Genomic DNA, 23,394 nt, shown 5'->3' with positions numbered 1-23,394 from the left:
TCTGATGCGAATACTTTGGACGATTTCTTCTTCCAGGTATGCCCTAAATTCGAAATTTGCTGCTGCAAGTTTTGGTTGTTCATGGGTTATCAGGGGTGGTCAGGATGTAGGGAAAAGGTAGGAGAAAGAGAGAGCGAGATTTGGAATTGCTGAAGGGATTAGGTGAGAGAAGGCTGAGGCGTAGCTAGGAGAGTGCAAGTAGGAGAGGCGATAGAGGAGCTGAGTGGTAGGCGTGGAGTTCGAGGCTGATCAGGGCTGCATAGGGTTAGAGGACGCAGAGGCGAGTGGTTGTGTGGTGCGCTAGGGCTGGAAAGAGTTTCGGCTAGGGCAGGGTGTTGCGCAAGGGCTGGAGCAAGGTGCGGCCACCTTGAGGGAGGTGCTGCTTTTTTCGAAAAAGCAACACCCTCCAAAGTTGGGAGGGTGAGCTTATCTGGGAAGCAGGGCTTCCTAAATTAGCTGCCCTGTTCCCTATATAGCTTGGCAAGGTCCCAAGCTCAGCCACAACCTTGCATGAGAAGCCCTCTTTGCCTAACGTCTAGACTGCGCCATTGGGATTCGGGACAGCCTGCGACAGGCTGTCGTACAGCCAGCGTCATCTACCGTACACCCGCGCCAGCGTCATCAACTGTATGGACTGCGTCAGCATCCGTACAGCTTGCGTCAGCTACCGTACACCCACATCAGCAATTGCACGGACTGCGTTAGTGTCCGTACAGATCACGTCAGCAATCGTACGGATTGTGTCAGCAACTGTACGGATCGCGTCAGCAACCGTACAGCCACGTCAGCTATCCGTACTGATTGCGTTACCTGTACGGCCAGCAGGAGGATTCCGTACTGTACGGATTGCTGCAGAATTTCGTACACTGCAGCCTGCAGCGAATTCAGCAAGAGGAAGACTTCGGGTTTATTGCGCCCGCGGTTCGCCAGTTTCCAGCATCCTCTTCCGTTAGCATCTCTTGGGACGGTTTTTCTCTGCTCCACTCTCCTTTCAGCTTCGATTCCCTCAGTTATTTCTCTCAGTTTATATTCGTTCAAATCAGATTTCAGATATGTCTGAACCTGCAAATCCCGAGTTCACCATGGGAGATCAGGATTTGGATTACACTCCTGTGGGAGAGGAAGACCAGGGTCTTTATGACGATCTGATTACGAAGAAGGCCTTCAGTGAATTCACCACTGCTCTGGATGGAAAATTCGAGCAAGTTAATGCGAATCAAACGGGGTTGACACAGCAACTCCAAGGGATTCAGGTGAGTCTCACCCTTTTGGCTAGCACTGTGCAGGCACTCACGCATGTGGATGCCATGGCTTCAGTGCTAGGTCCAAACATAACTCCAGATCCTTTTCCGGGAGATCAAAAGTCTCGAACTAAGGAGGTGGTTGACACTTGGTTACACAAGTGGCAGGTACACTTCCAGTTCTACCCGTACCCAGATGAGAAGAAAATCCAGCTTGCAGCCGGTTTCATGTCAGGTAAAGCGTTGCTATGGTGGAAGGAACTCCAACCTAAGCCGGATACATGGATAGATTTCGAAGGGGTCTTCAGGAAGGAGTTCCAGAAGAAGGAGGACGATTATGATATCGTTGGCAAGCTTAAAGCCCTCGATATGTCAAAGCTGAACTTGTCATTTGAAGTTTATCTTCAAAGGTTTCGGGATCTGCAGACCAGGGCCACAAAGATGGATCCAGTGACCTTGTTAGGTTTCTTTGTGGATGGTTTGCCAGATTCGTACAAGTTGCAAATAAAGAACAACAAATGCACAACGTTGCAAGAGGCCATGAACTACGCGCGTATTTATGATGATACCATGGCCGGTGCAAAAGCAACTACAGTTTTCGACACGAGTGGAAAGAACAAACGAAAGTTCTTTTAGCCTACGACTGGTACCGGGGAGACGAAGTCTACGGACAACGCCTCCAAGAAAAACTTGACTCAGGCAAAGATGGTCGAGCCCGTTTCCTTCGCACATTGAAGCTTAAGAAAGGACGTTGCTTCTATTGCGAGGAGCGGGGCCACACCAAGAATGAATGTCCAAAGCGAAAGAATCAAAAGTTAGTGCTTGGACCGAAGCTCCAGGGGGGTCCGGGTACCAAAGCCAAGGGAGCGAACCAAGTTTCGATGACAGATATTTCTGTAAATGTCATTACCTGCCCACTTTCTTGTAATTGCACTTTTAATACTTCGTTATTTGGTTCCCATGATCTTTTCCGAGTTTATGGAGAAGTTATGGACCAACAGGTTCACATTCTCTATGATCCGGGCAGCTCTCACAACTTTGTTAATTACAAATTTGTGCAGAAGATGGGGCTGTCCACAGTACCTAGCGATCACACCTATGAGGTGCAGCTTCCAGCTGGGAAGCAGTTTTGGGATCGCAAGGTTGAAGCGCTTTCTATCCGGATTCAAGCTTACACAGGGGCTCTTACGTGTTATGTTATGCACCTGGAGCATGTAGACTTGTTAATCGGAATAGAGTGGTTTAAAACCCACAATATTCAGATTGGATGGACGGAGCATACCCTTTCTTTTGTAGATAAGGACACCCAATTTTGTATTCAGTGTGATAAAATTCCCTCTTCTCAGGGACCATTGTATCTGCGATGCAGCTTCGGAATATATTAAACACTTCTCATTATGATGTCTATCAGTGTGTTTTGATTCCGCTTTCTTCATTTGTTGTCTCTGTAATTAACAAGAATGATTTAAGTGTGTTTGAACACCGTGAATTGAGAATGTTGTTAGATAGTTTTAAGGATGTATTCCCTGCTCAACTGCCTGAAGGTTTACCTCCAGAACGGGCAGTAGATCATCGCATAGACTTACTCCCAGGGGCTCAACCTATTAGTGTACCACCTTATAGGATGAGCCAGGTAGAGGAGGATGAGTTAGCTACCCAGCTACAGGATTACCTGAATATGGGCTATATACGCCTAAGTAAATCACCTTGAGGTGCACCTGTCCTCTTAAGAAAGAAGAAAGATTCTACCTGGAGAATGTGTACAGATTATAAACGATTAAATAAAGTGACAATTAAGAATCGATACCCTCTACCTCGTTCCGATGATCTGATAGACCGTTTGGCCGGAGCGAAGTATTTCACTAAGATTGATTTGCGTACGGGTTATCACCAAATCCGTATCTATGCTAAACACATAGATAGAACCGCATTCCGAACTAGGTATGGTCACTACGAGTTTCTTGTATTACCTTTTGGTTTGACCAATGCTCCTTCCACATTTCAGCAGATGATGAACGATTTGTTTCGGGATTATCTGGGCAAATTTGTTATAGTGGTCTTAGATGGCATCTTGGTATATAGTCGAACGCTTGAGGATCACATAGGACACCTCCGGATTGTCTTAGTTATTCTAAGACAGCATAAGCTCTATGCCAAGATGAGTAAATGTGACTTCTTTATGAAGGAGATCATTTACTTAGGACACAAGATTTTCTCTGAAGGTATTAGCATTGACCTGGATTGTATCCAGAAGGTTTTAGAATGGCCTATTCCTCAGACTGTGAAACAACTTCGTTCTTTCCTAGGATTTACGGTATTTCTACGAAAATTTGTGCGTGATTATTCACATCACGGCACCCCTGACAAACATATTGAAAGGTCGTGGACGCAGGTCTACCCAGCCAATCTCTTGGAATGATGCAATGAACAAGGCTTTTGAAACCTTGAAGTTTTCTATCAAGGAAGCACCCGTTCTTGCATTACCCGATCCTACCTGGCCTTATGTTTTAGAGGCCGATGCGAGTGATTATGCGATTGGGGCAGCTTTATTCCAGGAGGGCAGACCTGTAGCTTTCGAGAGTAAGAAGCTAGACGACACTCAATATCGTTGGCCCACACTCGAGAAGGAACTTTATGCTGTAGTGTATGCTCTTAAGGTTTGGAGACACTACTTGTATGGTTCAAAGTTCCTTGTATTGACTGATCATCAGTCAATTAAGTATGTGTGTGATGGATCTGAATTGAGGGGACGGAAAGCTAGATGGGTAGAATTAATGCAAGATTTTGATTTTGAAATATGTTATCGTAAGGGTTCGTTGAATAGTGTGGCGGATGCCTTAAGTCGAGTTAAGTTTGTAAATGCTGTGTCATTTACGGAAATATCCTCAGACCTATTTCAATCCTTGAGAGGGCTATACGCAACTGATAGTCGTTTCAGCTCTTATTGGCAGAGCGTCCAAGATGGAGCTCCATGGTTGACCAGGACTCAGGGATTGTGCTACCTATGGTACAGGCGGCGGGAGGTCAGTGGATGATTAGGAACGGCTTGCTGTTCCGAAATGAAAAGATTTGTGTGCCAGATGTTCTGGACCTTAAATCCAAGATTCTCTGGGAGTGTCATGATGCTCCTAGTGCTGGACATCCATAGGACTCTGTCTCTTGTGAAGCATACCTTTTATTGGCCTAAGATGCGTGCATTTATTAAGAACTATGTAGTAGGTTGCCGGGTTTGTCAAGTTACTAAGGTAGAACGCCTTAGAAGCGCGGGCTTATTACAACCATTACAGATTCCAGGTAATAAATGAAAAAGTATTTCCATGGATATTATTACTGGTTTGCCTCGCACGCGCAAGGGTCATGACTCCATTTGGGTCATAGTCGACCGTTTGACAAAAATGGCTAGATTCTTATCTACTAGAACAACTATTTCAGCTGTTCAGCTGGCTCACGAGTTTGTGGACCACTTGTTTAAGCTGTACGGTTTGCCATCTGACATAGTCAGTGACAGGGACTTAAAGTTTACAAGTAACTTTTGGACACTTGTTTTTGAGAAGTTAGAAACTACTCTAAGTATGAGTTCCTCGGATCATGCACAATCCGATGGCAGTACAGAGAAGGTTAACCAGTTGGTTGAAGACATGCTTCGGGCATATGTATCTAAGAGACAGTCTTCATGGGAAGATTATCTACCTATGATAGAATTTGCTTACAACAGTGCAAAGCATTCTAGTATGGGTTACAGTCCTTTTATGCTTATGTACGGGTTCCAACCTAAGTCACCAGTTATGGTTGGATTAAAAGGAATTCAAAATGATGCTGCTAAGAACTTCTTGCTAGACATGCAGGAAATGTTGCAGTTTGCCAAGGAGTCTATTAGAAGTGCCCAAGATCGGGACAGATTTTATGCTAATAGACATCGTTCACCTAGAGAGTTCTTTGAAGGAACGATGGTATAATTGCGAATTCCTAAGGAATCCAAGAGCTTAAGTACTGGTTTGGTTCCGAAATTATCCCCCAGATACTGTGGCCCATTCAAGGTCATTAAAAGAATCGGACCAGTTGCATATCGACTAGAATTGCCTCCTGATGTTAAAGTCCATCCAGTCTTTCATGTCAGTAGATTGAAAGAAGTCTTGGGTGCGGATGATCATGCCAGAGAGTCATTCTGGACACAGATGGAGGTAGAGTCAATAAAAAATTCTTCTCTACCCTTGGCCCCATATATAGTAGAAGAGAGTGTTTCGCAGCTCATTGACTCAGACTGGATTTTACATATAGATCCAGATGCCGTATAACACATAGCTTCATATTATTATGCCTCCCTTCTCACAGCAGATCCTGATACTCAGACTAGAGATGATGCTAGACATATTATTTGGCAGACTAATCCATGTTGGTGAAACTGGATATGCGAGTCTCACTGGATACACCCTTTACCAACACAAAGTTCAAGACTGTCCTCTTGGCCCTTCACAAGGGCAAGTGCCCAAGTTTAGATGAACTTTCTCCCTCATTCTTTATTGTTTTTTGGGATATAATTGGGGATCACATTACCTCATCCCTGCAGGGCGCTTGGGACTCGGGTGAGATACTTGGCTCACTTTTGGAGGGTCTTATTCATCTTATCCCAAAGAGAGGTTGCAGAAATTTAGTGTCCCAATGGAGGCGTGTCGCACTCCTTGGCACGTGTTACAAAATTCTAGCCAAAGCAATAAGCCTGTGATTGCAGCTCTTACTTCCCGATCTTATTCATGACACGCAGACTAGTTTTGTGCATGGCAGAAGCATTTTTTATAATATCTTCTCATTCTTGGAGGCTTCACAATGGGCCATGCGCAATGGCCAAAGGCTGGCCATTCTACTCCTGGACTTTGAGAAAGATTATGACAAAGTAGATTGGGGCTTTCTGGAGGGCTCCCTTCTTCGTTTTGGCTTTACAGATGCATGGAAACGAGGGGTTTCCTCTTTATACAGATCAGCCCACAGGCAGGTGCTTATTGGTGGTGTAAGGGGAGAGAGTTTGAGATCTCTAGATCAGTCCGCCACGGATGTCCCCTTGCTCCCTTTCTTTTTCCATTTGTGGCTGAAGCTAAGGGTATCTATATTAGATCTCGAGCTAATATTTTTGGGTTGAGACTTCCTTTGGGAAGCTGGCTCAAGACATTGCTGTTTTTTTGGATGCCACACCATAGACGCTCACTTCTTTCACGACAACATTGGATTTATTATGCACTACTGCAAGGGCACATATTAATTGGCATAAATCCAATGGCTTTTGGATCAGTGATGAGGATACTTCATTTTGGGGAAGTGACATAGGTTTCACCTGGGTTGAGATGGGGTGTTCCTGTCAGATACTTGGGATACCAAGTTGGCTTGGGCATCTCTCTGACACAACAATTTGCTCCGGTGTTGGAGAGTAAAAGGGGAAAGCTCCTCTTTTGGGGCTCTGCAAAGCTTGACCTTGCCTCCATGTAGTTGTGGTCAGCCAAGTCCTTTTGGCCATGGCATGGTTGTGTGTTCTTGCTAGTGCCATTCAAGGGATTGCATCACTCAGCTTAAAAGACCAATAAGATCTATATTAAATCTTATTGGTCTAATATTAGATCTCGAGCTGATATTTTTGGGTTGAGACTTCCTTTGAGAAGCTGGCACAATTTTTTGCATGCCACGCCATAGACACTCACTTCTTTCACGACAACATTGGATTTATTATGCACTACTGCAAGGGTGACACGTCCCAGCACTCCTGAAACCTCTGATCTGCAAAACAAACACACACAACGTGAGAAACTGAGCAAGCTGCTCACCACCCAACCATGACATCTACGGGATGTGATCCCGAATCAGAAGATGTCCCCTCCGAGCCACGACTGAGCTACTGGCACGAACTCCCATTTAGATCCAAACCAGCCTGGTGTCCCATACCACTAGGTGGCGCTGTGAAGCCTGGGATCTGCCACTGGGCCTTGGGCTACGCTAAGATGCAGGCGCGCGTCCGCGACACAATCCAAGAACAGACCTAGCACCTGGGAACGAAACTTGCTCCCATCGGCACACTGAGAACTGAACCCCCTGGGCCCCTTTTATAGACTTGGGCCCCAGCGCCAAAAATAGCGAAGACCTATAAATGGTTCGTACCCTTGCCACTCAACCCGAGAATCAAGCCTGCCTAGCTCTAAGCCTTCCCAGGCTACCTGAGCTAGTCTTGTGTACCCAGTACACGTCAGATACCAATCCATGCACATGACATACTCCCCGTCCTATAAGAACTCACTCCTGAGTTCGCTAAAAAACTCGGAAATGTTCTCTGGAGGTTTTGTAATGTCTCCCATGTTGCATCCTCCTCAACACGATCCTTCCACTTGATCTTGTATTCCGTGATAAATCGATTACGAATCTGTCTGTCACGAAATTCAAGAATACACTCAGGTTCGTGTGGAATAAAAGTCAAATCTGTAACTTCTATTATCTCGTGAGGAGAAACAAGTTCTCTGATCAAGCAATATCTGCAAATGAGCCCTTACCGCAGCAAGGCGCTCGAGAATCCAAGCTTCTGTGTGCCTTTTCTTCTCTTCCCTTTGCAGGGTTGCCAACTGCTGGCAAATACCAATCTCCCGTCTCCTTGTACTAGCGACGGAATGATAAAAGTCGATAACTCCAGTCAAGGCTGAAGCCATAAGTGAAGGAGATGGCACTCCACCCTGCATATGTGACATCCATATCTGCAAAGCTACCTCTATGAGATCCTCCTTTGCATAAAAAGACATATGGAATCCTAATGCTAGCAAAGTGTCCCCTCAAGTGAGGCTCAAAAACCATGAGTAGTACCGGAAAGTGGTCTGAAGTAGGACCACGAGTGGCAATGCTTATTGACCCACCTCTCTCCAAAGCCCAATCATCGATATAGAATCTATTAATCTGAGCATGTATAGGCATCCGCTATCCCTTGTTCGACCACGAAAACAGGAGAGACCGAGTCTGATGTGAAAGGCATCATGCTACTGAAACGAAACAAAAAGGTATCCCAGGTTGCTTTCTTGAGAGAGTGAATGCCACCCTCTCTACCCCCTTTTTTATCAGAAGGCAACTCAACCATGTTGAAGTCACCTCCAATGACCCATGAATCTGCAATGGGGGCCTAAGAGAGCAGCTCCTTTCACATAAGGACACGATCCCCTCTATTGTTGGGGACGTAAAGGTTTAGAAAGCCAACCTTACGTCCCCCAATCAAGAGAATAATCCACTGAGCTCTGGAGGGAATGATCACTCCGTGTCCAACAACCAAGGGAAGAAAAGACTGTGAAATTGAAATGCAAGTACCTCCTCTAGTTCCCAAGGCAGGTGACCAAAAGGTATGACCCGAAAGAAGTTTGCCTGACTTGGCACAATCTTTGGCATCCGGTTTGTGCTCCTGAACAAGAAGAATATCTATAGGGTCACTAGTAACACCTGGATGTAGCTAATTGTGAATCATCTGCCTACGATGACGATGTGGCACACCGCTTAAGCACTTGTATGTTCCAACTAACGATCCTCATCTATGTAAGGTAGTCGGATGAAATACCTCACTCGACTTGGTAGTAGCTGAAAACAAACCTCTCCTGAGTAGTATAACTCCTACTTAGGGGAGAATTCACTGGAGAAAGAATGCCTACACTTGTGGAGGGGGATGCCCTATCAATAGGGATTCCCACAACAATATTCCCAAAGGTGGAGGGAACAAACTCTTCCTCGATGCTTGTCAAATCTGCCAGTATAGAGAATGAGTTCGTGTGAATCAAGCCTGGTTGAGGAGTACGAAGAATGCCTATGCTCAAGGACAGTGAGGGTGGTAGAGGGGAAAGCTCCTTGCCTCTATCAATGGAGGTGGAATGAGGAGCAATAGAGGTAGGGGTCTGCACCCGAGAGGCTTCCAGAGTCTTAAAATTAGAATGAGCATCATCACTGGTCCTGTTCCGTGGTGGATCTGGAGTATCTTTGGCGGGGAGTGAAGCATTGGAAGGCCCCTCCTGATCTGCAGCTGGTGGGACGGGGGCGGAGGCATCCATAGCATCACCCTCTCGATCCTGGGTGGGTCAGGGGCAGGGGGGGTGTCCTCGTGTGAGGATGGAGGATCCATAACCTTGATCGGTACCCAATGGGAAACCGGTGCGGACCTAATTGAGGGTGCAGGATGTGCTACTGCTGAGGGTCGTGGGTGCGCTGTTGAAGCAAAATGTGACGTTGGAGTGGCATGGTAGCGCGCGTCAAAGGTGCAAGGCGAGAAGATGGTGCCCAAGGAGCGGTATGAGGAGGGGCTGCACCAGAAGACGGCTTGGGTCTTTTTTTCTTCCCTAGGCAATCCCTGGCAAGGTGCTCAAAGGCTTTGCATATCCTGCACCGGTCCTGCTTACCTATGATCTCGACTCTCTTATGAAAGGAGGAGCCATCGGGACATTGGAGCATAATATGGTCATTCGTGATTTTAGGGTCTCAAACTAGGACCCTAACTCTGGGCACCCCATCGGACCTGACTGCCTCTGTTGCTGAAGAGGACATGCCGGGGAGGGGGGGAATCTCTACGATAAGATCAAAGGCAGCTCCAATGGAAGGAAGGAGTTGATGGTAGACCTGAGGGAGGCCAGGATACTTAATGAAGAGGGAAGAGATGTGGTTGTCCTCCTCAATAGGGTCGAAGCCCAAACAGAAACGCGAGAGGAAGATTCTCTTGGAGCCTAGCATCAGAGGGTTAGCCTTAAACACTATGGCCGCAGACTCTAGAGTATCAAAAACCACCTGGAATAAACCTTGTCCCAATAAGCGAACGTCGGTGAGATGGGGTGCAAGGTCTCCAAGTAATGCTGCGAGCATCTAGTCTCTGGCCTGTAGCCTGGAAGGATGGGATCCAAAGATGCGGGCATGGAGAGAAGTAGAGCTTTCAAGCTCTACATCTTTTTTGAGCTATTGCACATCGTCTTTAGAAAAAATTACTTGTCTGGTGGCCAGTAGAAGCGATGGAGGATTGAACTGCCCCAAAAATTTGAGATATCTGCCCTGAGTCTGCACTACTTAAAAGCTGCAAGAGTATCTTAAGGCCCAAAATGTCTACAAAAGAACTTGCAAAACTATGAATTTTTACAATTTCTTGCTAATGTCAACTTGTTTGCGTGTAAAATTAGATATGAGGCAAAATCCTTAAATTTAATTGACAACCCGAAATTTCAGAATCAATTTAGAAATCTATTTGAATCTGCAGAAGTAGCCAACAACCACCATGTACAACAAAAGGGCTGTGGTGGTATATTCATATGCGCTGGATTTGTACCATGGAAAATACATGGACGAGTTACATGGATGCGATTGTATGGACGGGTTGCAGTGCAGAATCATATGTCCATATAAACAGGCTGTGCGGCAGCTGCACAGGAATATGGTGACAAAGCAGGTCGTGCACAGTATCAAGGCAGCAGCTGTACTGGTTGCACAACAAGAGGAGGTACTTGCTACAGCTACTGTGTGTCAGATTTTGAGAGTTGCATCAAGTGAGCACCACATTGCTATGCCATTCCATGCATAGAATGATCTCGAGGGTAATAGTTACGTGGATGAGGAGCAACAGTATTGGGATGTTGAAGCCTTAATTAGACTTCAAACTCAACTCCAGAGGTCAAAACATAGCTCCTTGGTTAATTCGCACTTGCAACAAGCTGGAAGCAAGGGAAGGACAATCGCAGCTAACTGGCACAGATTGCAATGGGAAAGACTTCGTTTGGAAGCTGGAAACTCCGAGCAGCATGATAGAAACTCAACTATGGGGCTGGAAAGTAAATTGCTGTAGAGTGAGAGCGTAGGAGAGGGAGAGAGAGAAGGACAAAATAACACTAGGGGGCAGAAATAAGGGCTGGTGCGTCCGCCCTTGAAGGTCTTTATTGCAATAGAAATCTCTTTGTACAAGGTGGCTCATGAGGAAGCAGAGTCTAAGTACAAATAATCAACTCAATTGAGAGCCTAGAGGCTCTAAATTTATAGACTAGGCCAGCCACATAGAAAGCACGTGCTTTTCAAAAGCTAGGGCCTGCTTTTCTTGCCTAAAATAGGCGATTTTCTCTAGAAAGCTGGGTCAAGAAGTTCCTAATACTTTGGTGATCTGTCTTGACCGTAAAACCAGCCCCCAAAAGATAGTGTTTAGGATGGTAAGAGCATGAATTATTGCTAACGTCTCTTTCTCATACGTGCCATATGTCTCTAGACATCTTGCAATCTCCTACTTTCATAGGCAATCACATGTCCGAAGAGAGCTCCAACGCACTCTCCGCAAGCGTCGCAGTCCACATCAAAAGGGTTGTATAAATTGGGAACAATAAGAATCGGTTCCGTGGTTAGCTTTTCCTTGAGAGTTTAAAAGCTGTCCTTTGTCCCTCTCCCCTTCAGAATACTGCAAATTTCTTGGTCAAGTCATGTACGGGGCTGCAATTTTAGTGAAGTGTCTAGTGAACCTCCTGTAGTATGAACATAGCCCTAAAAACCCTTGCCCTGCTGCAGATCCCTCCCCGCTCCCCCTGCCTTCCTCTTTACCTCCGCCCCCTCCCCTTTCTCCCGTTGTAGTCACTCCCACCACCCGCTCCCTGTCCTCCTCCACCTCCCCTCCCTCCGAGTAGAAACGGTTCCTCCCTCTTCCTCATCTCACCCTACTCCTTTGAAGTCACAGCCTCCTCCTACGCCTAAGTCTTTAGGCAAAGGTGAGGTTGAGACTTCCTCCTCTCAGTCACAGGCTTCTTCCTCACAGTCTCGACCCGGCTCTCCCCGTCATAGGATGCAACCCCTATTGAGCAGTCAATGTCAAATGGCTCTTTCTTGCAGCTTCCAGGTCCAAGGCCTTGTCTAGGTCAGCCACTCCAAAGTGGTTTTTGGAGACTCGAACCATGGAATTGCCTCAGCATTCTAGATGATTATCCCCTTGCCCTAGAGGTGACAGTGGTAATATTGCAGCCTGTAAGAGGGGCTCCATTGGGGCAATTGGTTCCTCCTCTCGTCCCTTTTGGGGTTCCAACTTTGTCTCCACGGGAGAGCAAAAGCAGACTCCGGTGCATTTTGATCTCATTATGAGGGACCAAATGTTCCATATGGTGGAGACCACAACCCGTGGAGAGAGGTGAAGTTCTTGAGACTTCTTGGCAGCCTCCTTTTCTCCTTCAGCTAGTGGAGACATGATGGTTTGCTACACTGTCTTGATAGGTTTTATGTGGTCGATTGGGCGATGCACATAGAAGGAGCCACTGATATTTTGGCCGGTACGATGATGTCAGATCACTCTCCAAGTGTGCTTTACTTAGAGCAGCCCCGTCGTGGACTCCCCAAGAAGGGAGTCCGTATCCCTGATGCTTTACTCTAGGAGAAGCGGAAAGTCCTCCCAAGGGCGGGTGGACTACATGGATGGCTGACATGATTTAGAGGAACAACGCGGAGATCGAGTCCTAGGCTCTTTGCCGGTGGCACTTTCTATAGTAGAAAGCATTGACACATGACTTAGCATCCGTAGAGTAGGATTCGGTCTCTCAGCGGCTCATAGACGGTTTTGAGAGCGCAAAACTTGATCTCCAGGCCACGGAGGTCCGAGTTCTCTTTTCACTCTTCATGGGCCCGATGGGTGCAGTAGGGAGACAGGAGGACTAGGTAGTTCTTCTAGACCCTGGACCACATTCAGTAGGGACACAGCTCCGACATTTGAGGGATGAGAGCGAGGGAGATGCATGCATAACCATAGGATATCCTAGAGATGACCACATAATTCAATCAGCAGTTGTTTTACTCCAAGGAGGAGTCTCAAGTTATTGCAGCCCAAGAGGCCATGTGGGCCCAGGTATTGATAGTTGTTCCTTGTGGGGGATAGGTTTGACATCTAATAATAGAGACGGATCAATTTGTTGGACATGCCTACAAGATCTTAGCTGAGATCTTGAGTTGGTAGTTGAGGCCTCACCTTGTAGATAACATCCATGACATGCATATCAGTTTTTTTCAAGAAATCATCCTAGACAATATCTTCACCATTTGGGAGGTAGTAGATTAAGCATGCCTATCGCGATCCTTCTTCTGGATTTCGAGAAGGCTGATGATAGTGTGGAGTAGTCTTTTCTATTGGATAGATGGATTTGAGGGGTCTAGGCTATGCATGCAGGGAGTGCTAGCCAGATGCTCGTAGGTGGTCAGACGGGAGAGGCCTTTGCTCTTTTGCGCTCAACTCGTCTGAGCTATTGCCTTGTGCCCTTCCTCTTCCTCTTTGTAGCAAAGGCTTTGGCCTACTCTCTGCGCTCCCAGCTCACAGAGATGTGAGTACCGATTTGTCAAGAGAAGGAGCTTTTGGATTGAGAGTTTGCAGACGATACGACACTCTATGTGCAGGGGATCAAGGAGAGCTAGAGGGGTAAGTGGAGTCCTCGCAACTCACTGCTTGGCCTCAAGACGAGGATCAACTGGACCAAATTAGTTGGTTTCCTCACGACGACTGAGCCGGCCTAGGAGATTGAGGATTGGGGGGTTGTGCGTGGTTTTTATTGGATTCAGAGGGAGCACACAACTAGATACTTAGGCTACCAAGTTAGCATTGATATTTGAGCAGAGCAACATATTGCCTGGTATTGGAGAGCGTGAGGCGCAAGCTTCTATATTGGAGCTCGGTCAAACTTTCTCCAGCAGGCAGGCCTTGGTGGCCTTGCGTGGGCAACGAGGTTCTCTTTGTGATGGCATGGTGCATAGTGTCCTGTTGGTGGTGTTCTCACAAAGGTTGTATGGGTCAACTTAGGCACCTAGTGTGCAACTTCTTATGGGTAGGATCGGATGGCACGAGGAACACTAGAGCCAGGGTTGCCTTGTAGATAGTGATCTTGCCACAAGCATAGGGAGGACTTTGTATCATCGACCTAGAGATGTAGAGCTGAGTCCTTTTGGGCACGATGCCTTGCTGTAGGCTCTGATTGCTAGAAGCTCTTGCTCCAACAAGGGCTTCAAGAACACCCCCTACACAAGCGGACGGTCGTAGTAGTCCCACTGGTGGATTTTCTCAGAGGCTCCCCTCATAGGGAAGGGCTCCCCTTATATGCGGAGCCTTTACAGGGTTTGGCAACGCTTGTCTGGCGAACTCATTCGGGCCAGCCCTTCGTGCTTGGAGGAGTTTGAGAGGCAGCCACTCATTTGGCCCCCGGCGGTGCGTGATCAGGAGGGACATATGTTGGGGCAGCGGAAACACACAGGTTCGACAATTTGGGACAACGACCCAGCTAGATTTTTTTCGGACATGGAGACACCTTTCTGTAGGATCGATAGGCAAACAAAGAGTCGATAGAGTCTGTCACGTCAAATCTTAGATAATGAAAAAATCTAAGTACAAGGTACTTGTACTTAGACCTAGGACTAAGTGTCCTAGGTGTCACATAGGACTAAGTGTCCTATGTGGCCTAAAAGGCACTAACACTACAAGTGCCTACACTTATGCCTACAAGGCACATACCATGGCCTATAGGGCATCACTAGAACCACTAGAAGATGGCCTACAAACCCCCTTGCAGCTTCAAGCCTTGAGGCTAGACATTGAGTCACATTTTGCAGGACATTGAGTCATTTTGCAGGACATTTAGTCACTTTTGCAGGACATTGAGTCAGATCACATTTGCCAAAATTTCAGCAAAATTTGGGGCTTTTCTGCATTTGCCCTTTTTTGGCCTATTTGCCCTCAATAAATTTGGGGCTTTTGCCAGATTTGCTATTTTTTGCAGTGAACATTGCCTGTCACAATCACATTTGGGTCAGATCTGCATTTGCCCTTTGATTTGGGTCAGAAATTTGCAGATATTTGCTGTCATTTTTGGACAGCCAGCTTTTTGCAGTGATAGCCTTGAGGCTTTTGGGTTTTCAGGTCTTTTTCAGGGTAACACATTTGCTATGGTTGGGAACAATCAAGATTTATTTAAAGTTCTTCGTGAAGATGATAAGTTGGATGGCACCAACTATCTGATGTGGTCTTATCTCATGAAACATATTCTTGTTGCAAAGCATTTGTGGAATATTGTTTCTGAGGCTGATCTGAGGCCAGCCAATGCTACAGTGGTTGCCTCTAGTGCTGGTCCTTCTGCATGGGGTACTCCTCCTGATGCCTCTTCCTCTAGCACTCCTGTTGCTGCTCTTCCAACTCAAGAACAGTCAAGATGGGATGCAAGAGATGCAAATGCACATTCATGCATTGCTTTATCATGCAAGAGAATCATTATTCCACACATCCGGTCTTGCAGGACAGCAATTGGCTTCTCTCTATCAGATTCGCAATGAAGCTCGTGTTGCATATTTGAGAAGGCAATTACAGGAAGTCAGTATGAATGAAGGTGAGTCAATGGATGCATACTTGACAAAGGTCAAGGACCTCATGGAACAGCTTGCTAACATTGATGAGGTGGTGTCAAATTCACAGCTTGTCAGTACCACATTGAATGGACTGCCAGATACATATCAAGGGTTTGCTACAACCCTTCGATTAGTGGCCATGGGTAATCCAGACCACTATTCTTTTGATAAGCTAGTTACTTTGCTTTCGCAGGAAGAGCAAAGTAGAGCTAATAGACAAGCCATTGTTCCTGATCATGCATTTGCTTCACAGCAGACACAAAGAGGCAAGGCTTCCAAGCCTATGGGCAAGCCAAAATCTGCACATAGCAGCTGCAATTCCTCCCATGCATAAAAAAATACAGCAGATAAGGTAAAGAAGAAAAGATGCAACTATTGTCGCTTGGACATGACATTTTAGAATGCAGGAAGCGCATTGCTTCAGAGAAAAAGAAAGCAGGATTGACAGTTAATGCCTCTCATGCTATTGAATCCCATGAGCCAGAAGATGCTTCACATGCGCATGCTCTTCAGGATGATTGGGCATGGGTTGTCCATTGCTCATTTGATCCATCCCAAGCTGATGCATTCTTCACTGCTAATGATGCTCAGTCCTGGTACTTTTATAGGGGTGCTTCCAAGCATGTCACTTCTTGCAGACAGTTGTTTCATTCTTTAGCTGATGCACCTCGAGGGGGGACTGTTACATGTGCTAATAATGCTTCATATGCTGTAAAAGGAGTTGGAGGTGTGCAGCTCACATCCATTTCAAGCCATACTGTCACTTTGACAAATGTTCTTTTTGTGCATGGCATTGAAGTCAACTTGATTTCAATTTCAGCAATTGCTACTTCAGGTTTCAGAGTAATTTTTGATGGCTACAGATGTCTAGTTTATGATCTTCGTGATGATAATGCCATAGTTCTCACTGGCACTTTGCAAAAAGGGCTTTATCACCTTGATCATCATTCAGCTGCACTTTCTATTGAAGCATTGGCTATTTCAGATTCACAGCTTGCTGAAAGTCATCTTTGGCATGAGAGAATGGGCCATCTCAATTATAGAGCTCTTGCAAAGCTACATTCACAACAGATGGCAAATGATGTACCTCAGACTCGTAGAGTTTCCAAACATGTGTGTGAGGGTTGTCTTTTGGGTAAGATGCATCGATTTCCTTTTCAAAAGAATTGTCCAAAACTCTCACAAAGGAAATTGCAGCTAGTACACAGTGATGTCTGTGGCCCAATGAGGACAAATGCCATTGGGGGGTATAAGTATTTCATGACTCTTATTGATGATTTCACAAGATATTGTTGGGTATATCCTTTAAAGGCCAAATCTGAAGTTTTCTTATGCTTTCAGAGATGGCTGAATATGGTTGAGAATGAAACTGGACGCAAGCTTGTCACCCTCAACACAGATGGGGGGGGAAAGAGTATATGTCAAAGGAGTTTGATGCATTTCTGTCTTCACGGGGCATTATTCACTCATGCACTACTCCTTACACTCCTCAGCAGAATCCTGTTTCTGAAAGGAAAAACAGGTCCACAATGGAGATGGCCAGATGCATGCTTAAGGCCAAGTCTTTACCCAATAAATTTTGGCTTGATGCTGTAATGTGTGCCAACTATGTGCTGAATAGATCACCTACATGGGCATTGAAGACTATTACACCTTATGAAGCATGGAAAGGCAGGAAGCCTTCACTTTCACACATGAGAGTTTTTGGGTCTCTTGCATATGTTCATGTACCATCTCAGCTGAGACATAAGCTTGATGACAAGGCAATCAAATGCATATTTATTGGTTACAGCGAGGAGAGCAGAGGGTATCGGTTATATCAACCAAATAGTGGGAAGATTATTGTCAGTAAAGATGTGATCTTTGCTGAACATTCAGCTTCTCCTCTTGTGGACTGCAAAGCAAAGCCAGATGTCGACATGTTTGATGCCTTTAAATCTTGGTTACCTCTGCCATCATCAGAAGAGGATTTTAACCAGCAACACGAGCCTCCTGCAGGCCCTCCACTAAGCAATAATCGGCCGCAACCTCATGCTGATTTGCAGGTTTCTCTTCCGGCACAAAATGATCCCACTACTCATGATGCAGTCATTGAAGAAAGAGCTGTCAATAGATAGCAAAGGCAAGTTCCCAGATGGCTTCTTGATACATTGAGGGACAGCAAACAAAATCAGCCTTTTGCTGCCCCGACAAGATCAGGGAACAGATAGCATGGTCACTTTCTTGAGTTTGCACTCCTTGCTACAGCTTGCAATGAAGAGCCTTTGTGCCATAAAGATGCTGTTGACAGCAAAGAGTGGATGGATGCAATGAAAGCTGAGTTACAATCTATTGCCAAAAATGACACATGGGAATTAGTAGATCTCCCTCCTGGCAAGCATGCCATTGGAACGCGGTGGGTCTACAAATTAAAAAGGAAATCTGATGGCAGCATAGATCGATAGAAAGCCTGCCTTGTTGCAAAAGGGTATGCCCAACAACAAGGCATTGACTTTGAGGAGACATTTGCTCCCACATCCCGGATTACTACCATTAGATGTGTCATTGCCATTGCAGCCCATCATCATTGGCAAGTGCACCAACTTGACATCAAGACTGCTTTTCTTCATGGGGATCTGCAGGAAGAAGTTTATGTCACACAACCTCCTGGCTTTGAGGTTGTTAATTTTGAAAATAAGGTATGCCGGCTTAGAAAAGCCCTTTATGGTTTGAAGCAGGCACCCAAGGCATGGTATGCCAAAATTCATGCACACTTACTATCCCTTGGTTGTCAGAATAGTCCCACAGAACCCACTCTTTATGTCAGTGGGAGTGGATCTGATTTTTTAGTGCTGATTTTATATGTGGATGATATGCTCATCACGGGCCCAGATACTCAGCAAATTGCAGCTTTCAAGGCTGATTTGTAGCAGATTTTTGACATGTCAGACATGGGACGGCTCCATTATTATCTGGGCATTCAGTTTGCTCATGTTGAGGGGGGTATCATGATGTCTCAGTCCAAGTATATTGGACAGCTCCTTGATCGTTTTCAGTTTGAGGATTGCAAGCCAATATCTACTCCAGTGGACCCTGGCTTCAAATTCTCAGCTCATGATGGGAGCCCACCATGTGATATCACTCTTTATCAGCAGGCTATTGGAAGCCTTATTTATTTATGTCACACCAGACCTGACTTGCAGTATGCAGTATCTCAGCTCAGCAGATTCATGCACATGCCCAGTTCACAGCATTGGCAGGCAGTGAAGAGAGTCTTCAAATATCTCAGAGGCACTGAGGATTTAGCCCTCTTCTATGGTGATCAGGGTTCACTTACCATGCATGCTTACACGGATAGTGACTGAGTAGGATGTTCCGACACCAGAGTGTCACATACTTGCAATTGTTTTTTGCTTGGCAATTCATGTATCTCTTGGCTCAGCAAGAAGCAACCAATAGTTGCCACGTCTAGCTGTGAGGCTGAGTACAGGGCAGCTTTCACCGCTACAGTAGAGTGTGTTTGGCTTCGACAGTTACTTACAGATCTTGGTATTTGCCAGACATCCTCCACTATTGTCTACATTGACAGCCAGAGTGCTTTGGCCATTGCGCGTAACCCACCTTGTACTAAGATTTTTTCATTATCTAAGATTTGACGTGATAGACTCTATCGACTCTTTGTAACCTGCACTCTCTCTTTGCCTATCGATCCTACACTTTCCGTGGATGTAGAGGCACGAGGTTAGATACTTTCTCATCTAAGAGGGGTAGGCACCCGAATGAAGAAGATTGAGGTCTTGATCCCTGAGACATGAGAAGGGATTGCGTAGTGCCTTGGTCCTCCACAACTGGTACGAACAATCCTCGAGGACTGGGGTGCCTCTCAAGATCCAGTTTTGGCCGTCTTCGGCCAGAGACTGTGAGAGACCCAGACATAGACGGAGTTTGGATTTGCTCAAGTGGCAAAGGGTCCAAGTGGTAGGCCGCTTGGGCAAGAACTGGACCATTGAACCAATTCTAATTTTGACGGGACAGGAGGGGGCGAGCTGGCGCCTTTGTTATGGGAGGGCTAGCCTCTTAGAGAGATTCAGTAGGATCCAAGGCAGTGGTTTTGGCCAGTTCGCCCTCCGTCTTCTCTAGAGGATAACGTATGGGAGACAATGTGCAGCATCATTGCTTGGAACATCAGGGTTGCCCATTGCAGTTTTGTGATGGGAGACCATCAGGTTCCTCCAACGGCCACCCTAGTTGCCATCCGGCAGGATATTATCTACACTTTGCATACCATATGGGAGCGTGAGACTCCCGGTTCTAGAGCAACCGCTGAAAAGCGGGAGTGTTTGTGCAAAGCTTGGACTTTTATGCCGTTACCGCGAGAGGTATTCCCTGGGTGTATAGACCTCCACCCTGGCTTTTAGCCCCTGTTCCAGAGATTTCCTAGGCAGTGAGCTGGGTTCTCTTGAAAAGGCTGGTTTTAGACAGCCAATTGTTTGTTTTCCTTCCCCATGATCAGCACCTTTGGATTGCTGATTTCTATTGAAGATGAATAGAAGGCTCGTTAAATTTGGGGGTGGGGGGGGGAAACCAATCCCGTGCCATTATCCCTCTTTCCCTCCTTTTCTATCTAACGTGGATCTCTCTGTCTGTTTGGGCAAGGATAAATTTGGGGCTCAATTCTGATTGCTAAATCTCTAGAAGTGAAGCCCAAAGTTGAGGGTTTTCATTGATTTATTATTACTGGTGAGCTGTGGGTGTTGGTGTCACATCTCTCTCTCATTGTTCCAAATATTACTGTCTTGGAAGACATGTGCGGGCTGCGGTTTTGGGAAAGCTTTTACTGATGAAACCACGATTGACAAATGAAAGTGTTTGTGAACAGCCTTGTCTTTCAATTCATGTATGATTTTCTGGAAGAAGATGGATTTCAGTTGGTTTTGAACAAGTAATTGAAATTGCAGATATTTGCATGACTAAGCTTACTTTGCTTACAGGTGCCAGATCCTTTTTACTTGGTTGCAGTCTGTAGCAATGGCGAGGATGTTATTCTTCAAGGGTCACAACCTCATGAGCCGGTTAGTGACAATGTATTGGCATTGCTTTATCTTGTGTGAGTATAATTTCTTTGCTTATGTAAAGCTGAAATATTCAAGAATGCTGCATTTAGGTGCACACTTATCAATATGATGATGAACCACGCCATCCAGGGCTGAGGGATGCCCTTCTGCAGTCTAACTCAGACTCTTTAGACGATGTCGGTAAAATTGTACAAGTTAGTGTGGGAATGGTCGAAGCTGCTGACGAATCTCCTTTTGTGGGGTAAATAATGGTCTCAGTTTTTTTTTTGCAAGGTTGCTGTGACTTAAGTTGTGATTGCTGCCTTTGCTATCACGTGCCAGTGAGTTCATATTTTTGTGCAGGTACATCACCGATACTGATCGTGTCTATATCCGATCAGCTACTAGAGATTACATGGAAGAGGTCAATCTTGTGACAGGCTATACAGGCAAGCCTGTAAAGATCCAGGTATGTATGTTTTATTAGGCAGTATATTGTTCCAGAGAAAAGAACTTCTATTATATTGTTAAATCAATTGGAGCTCCACTGTGCTTCTTGCAACAATGTTCTTTTGTTGATCAGTGTGGCAGAGTCTATCATGCTATAATAATGACAGATGATGGTCGGGCTTGGACATGGGGACAAGGCTATTATCCTGGTTCAAACTCAATATCATCAAGTTTTGCTAGTAAATGGTCCTCACCTTTTTCTATGTGTCAGCCTGCTGTAGGTACACTGGTTGGGCGAAAGGTACTTAACCTGTTGTGCCTGTAACAATTGGTTATTCGCATGTATGCTTAGTATTCCTGTCTTAAGACACTATCGTTTCTCACCTTCAAGTCCTTGCAGGTTGTTGATGTGGGATGTTATGGTGAGGATTTTATTGCCCTCACAAATGATGGAGATGTGCATCAGTGGACACATGCTGTTCCGAATCCTGCAGCTGGCGTTTACAATGTACCTGCAACCCCAATTTATGGGCAGGGTCCAAGCATTGCAAATGGCGACAAGCTTAAACAGGTCTCAATTGGCGCAGGCATGTGTGCTGGAATTTCCGAGTGTGGTAAAGTGCATTCTTGGAGAACATCTATGAAAGGAGGGTTCGTTGGTGTAGTTGGATCAGAGCGTGATGCTCTGACACCCTTAGGCCGCGATGAAGGGTACAAAGAGACCGTCATATTTTCTCTTGGTAAGGACAAGGTTTTGGTGCGAGAGTTACAGTGCAAGGTTCTAGTACTGTGCTGGAGAAGGCATCTGTTTGTCTTTTTCACCCTGTCATAGCTTTTGTAATATTATATAGGATCACCTTTGTTTTCCCTTTTCAATTTGTTTATGCAGGTACGAGGTTTGCAACAAAGGTTATGTGCGTTGCAAGCTCATTGATAGTGGTTGTCAGAAGGAAAAGTAAACCTAGGCGTGGTGGGAAGAGAAAGTTGGATGTCTGTTTCAAAGCGAAAGACAAGCATAGGGCTGATGACACTCCTGGCTGATAGACACATAGGGATGATAGACAAGCATGCTGTCCTTATTACATGTCCATGGTTGTGTTCACATCTAATTGATGTGCAAGTAACTCATTGTAGCCATGACTTATCCTTCATTTATGTATCTGTGCCATATGATGTTTCCCAGGGCCTTTTGTGCCATAGTTGTATACTGGCCCATGGAATTAAAGAAGCCTTTGCGCTTGCACATTTAGACTGTTCAGGTGACATCGCTGTGCTGGATTGAGGACTTTAACCTCCATCATAGGAAAATGGGTACTGCCAGTTGAAGGTGCACACGAGGGGTTTTGTCAGAAGGATCCAAAACCAAAAGATGGAGTAACGGGGTTTGATGAATCCCAAAGAAACATTGCAATCAGGTGGAACCAAATGGCAAAGAGAGACTGTACCAGCCAAGCTGTTTGTTTGGATGGCCTATGTGTTAGCCCTCAACTTTTGGGGGGCCTTTGCCATTTTCCTATATCCAGGCTCTTTTCTTGCATCTTTGTGCTTCATGTCATTAAATTCAAAACATGTTGACACTTTGAGCAAGGGCTGGTGTCTGTTGGATGGAGAGTTCGACCACTATATATATATTCTATCGTTGATTATGCAGAGTCTCTGCTGTCTTTTGTTTTCAGGCAAATGACCAGCTTCCCATACATTTTATTCAGTGTTGATTATCTTTGCTTTATATTGCGTACTTAACTGGAGTTCATGGGATACAGACGAGTGACCAGCTTTACGTATGTTTTATTTGGTGGTGTTTATCTTTGCTTGACATTATGTACTTGTGGAGTACATGGGATACAGTCTAAGTGCTGGGTTTATTCTACCTCAGGTCCTCTGATTCATATATAATGTATTGCCTTAAATCGTTTAATAGTACTCAAGGACGAAGTCAAACCAAAGGTTAACTCAAGAACTCCAAGGTTTATCTCTCATAATTAGGTCAAGACTTTTCATAAATGTATTTTATGGCCATTATTGTAGGTGACTCGCAATCCTGAGGAAAGAGAGAATTTAGTATTACTCGTGTCTCTCCACAAATCCTCAATAAAGAAGAGGAGAAAAATTTACTACATGTACATTACCCATACTCTTGGACTCTCAAAGCTTATTCATAGCTCATACTTGCATACACTTATTCGTGCTAATCACATCAGCATTTTAATTTAGCAATTATGGCTGTCTAATCACATGGCAAGACATCGAAACAATTGCTAAATGCCTTACAACATAGACATAGCGTTGAAATA

At 45.4% G+C, this 23,394-nt stretch overlaps 1 protein-coding gene across 2 annotated transcripts in view; it reads left to right on the top strand.

The window, feature by feature from the left end:
• The window catches only part of LOC147886087 (uncharacterized), a 62,862-nt gene extending 40,033 nt beyond the window's left edge, over positions 1-22,829 (top strand). For both annotated transcript variants that reach the window (XM_087395133.1, XM_087395132.1), the window contains exons 12-17: positions 20,588-20,668; positions 20,761-20,912; positions 21,014-21,119; positions 21,234-21,401; positions 21,501-21,840; positions 21,990-22,829. In XM_087395133.1, the coding sequence (XP_087251259.1) occupies positions 20,588-20,668; positions 20,761-20,912; positions 21,014-21,119; positions 21,234-21,401; positions 21,501-21,840; positions 21,990-22,141 (999 nt within the window). In that variant the 3' untranslated portion in view covers positions 22,142-22,829. The remainder of the gene's footprint in view (positions 1-20,587; positions 20,669-20,760; positions 20,913-21,013; positions 21,120-21,233; positions 21,402-21,500; positions 21,841-21,989) is intronic.
• The last annotated feature ends 565 nt before the right edge of the window (positions 22,830-23,394 follow it).

The sequence above is a fragment of the Dipteris shenzhenensis genome, chromosome 24, assembly GCF_047967505.1.
Source record: "Dipteris shenzhenensis isolate YYH24624 ecotype China chromosome 24, Dip_SZ_1.0, whole genome shotgun sequence".
NCBI classification, from domain to species: Eukaryota; Viridiplantae; Streptophyta; class Polypodiopsida; order Gleicheniales; family Dipteridaceae; genus Dipteris; species Dipteris shenzhenensis.
Note: the sequence above shows the minus strand (reverse complement) of the source record. Positions and strands in the feature narration are given on the sequence as shown.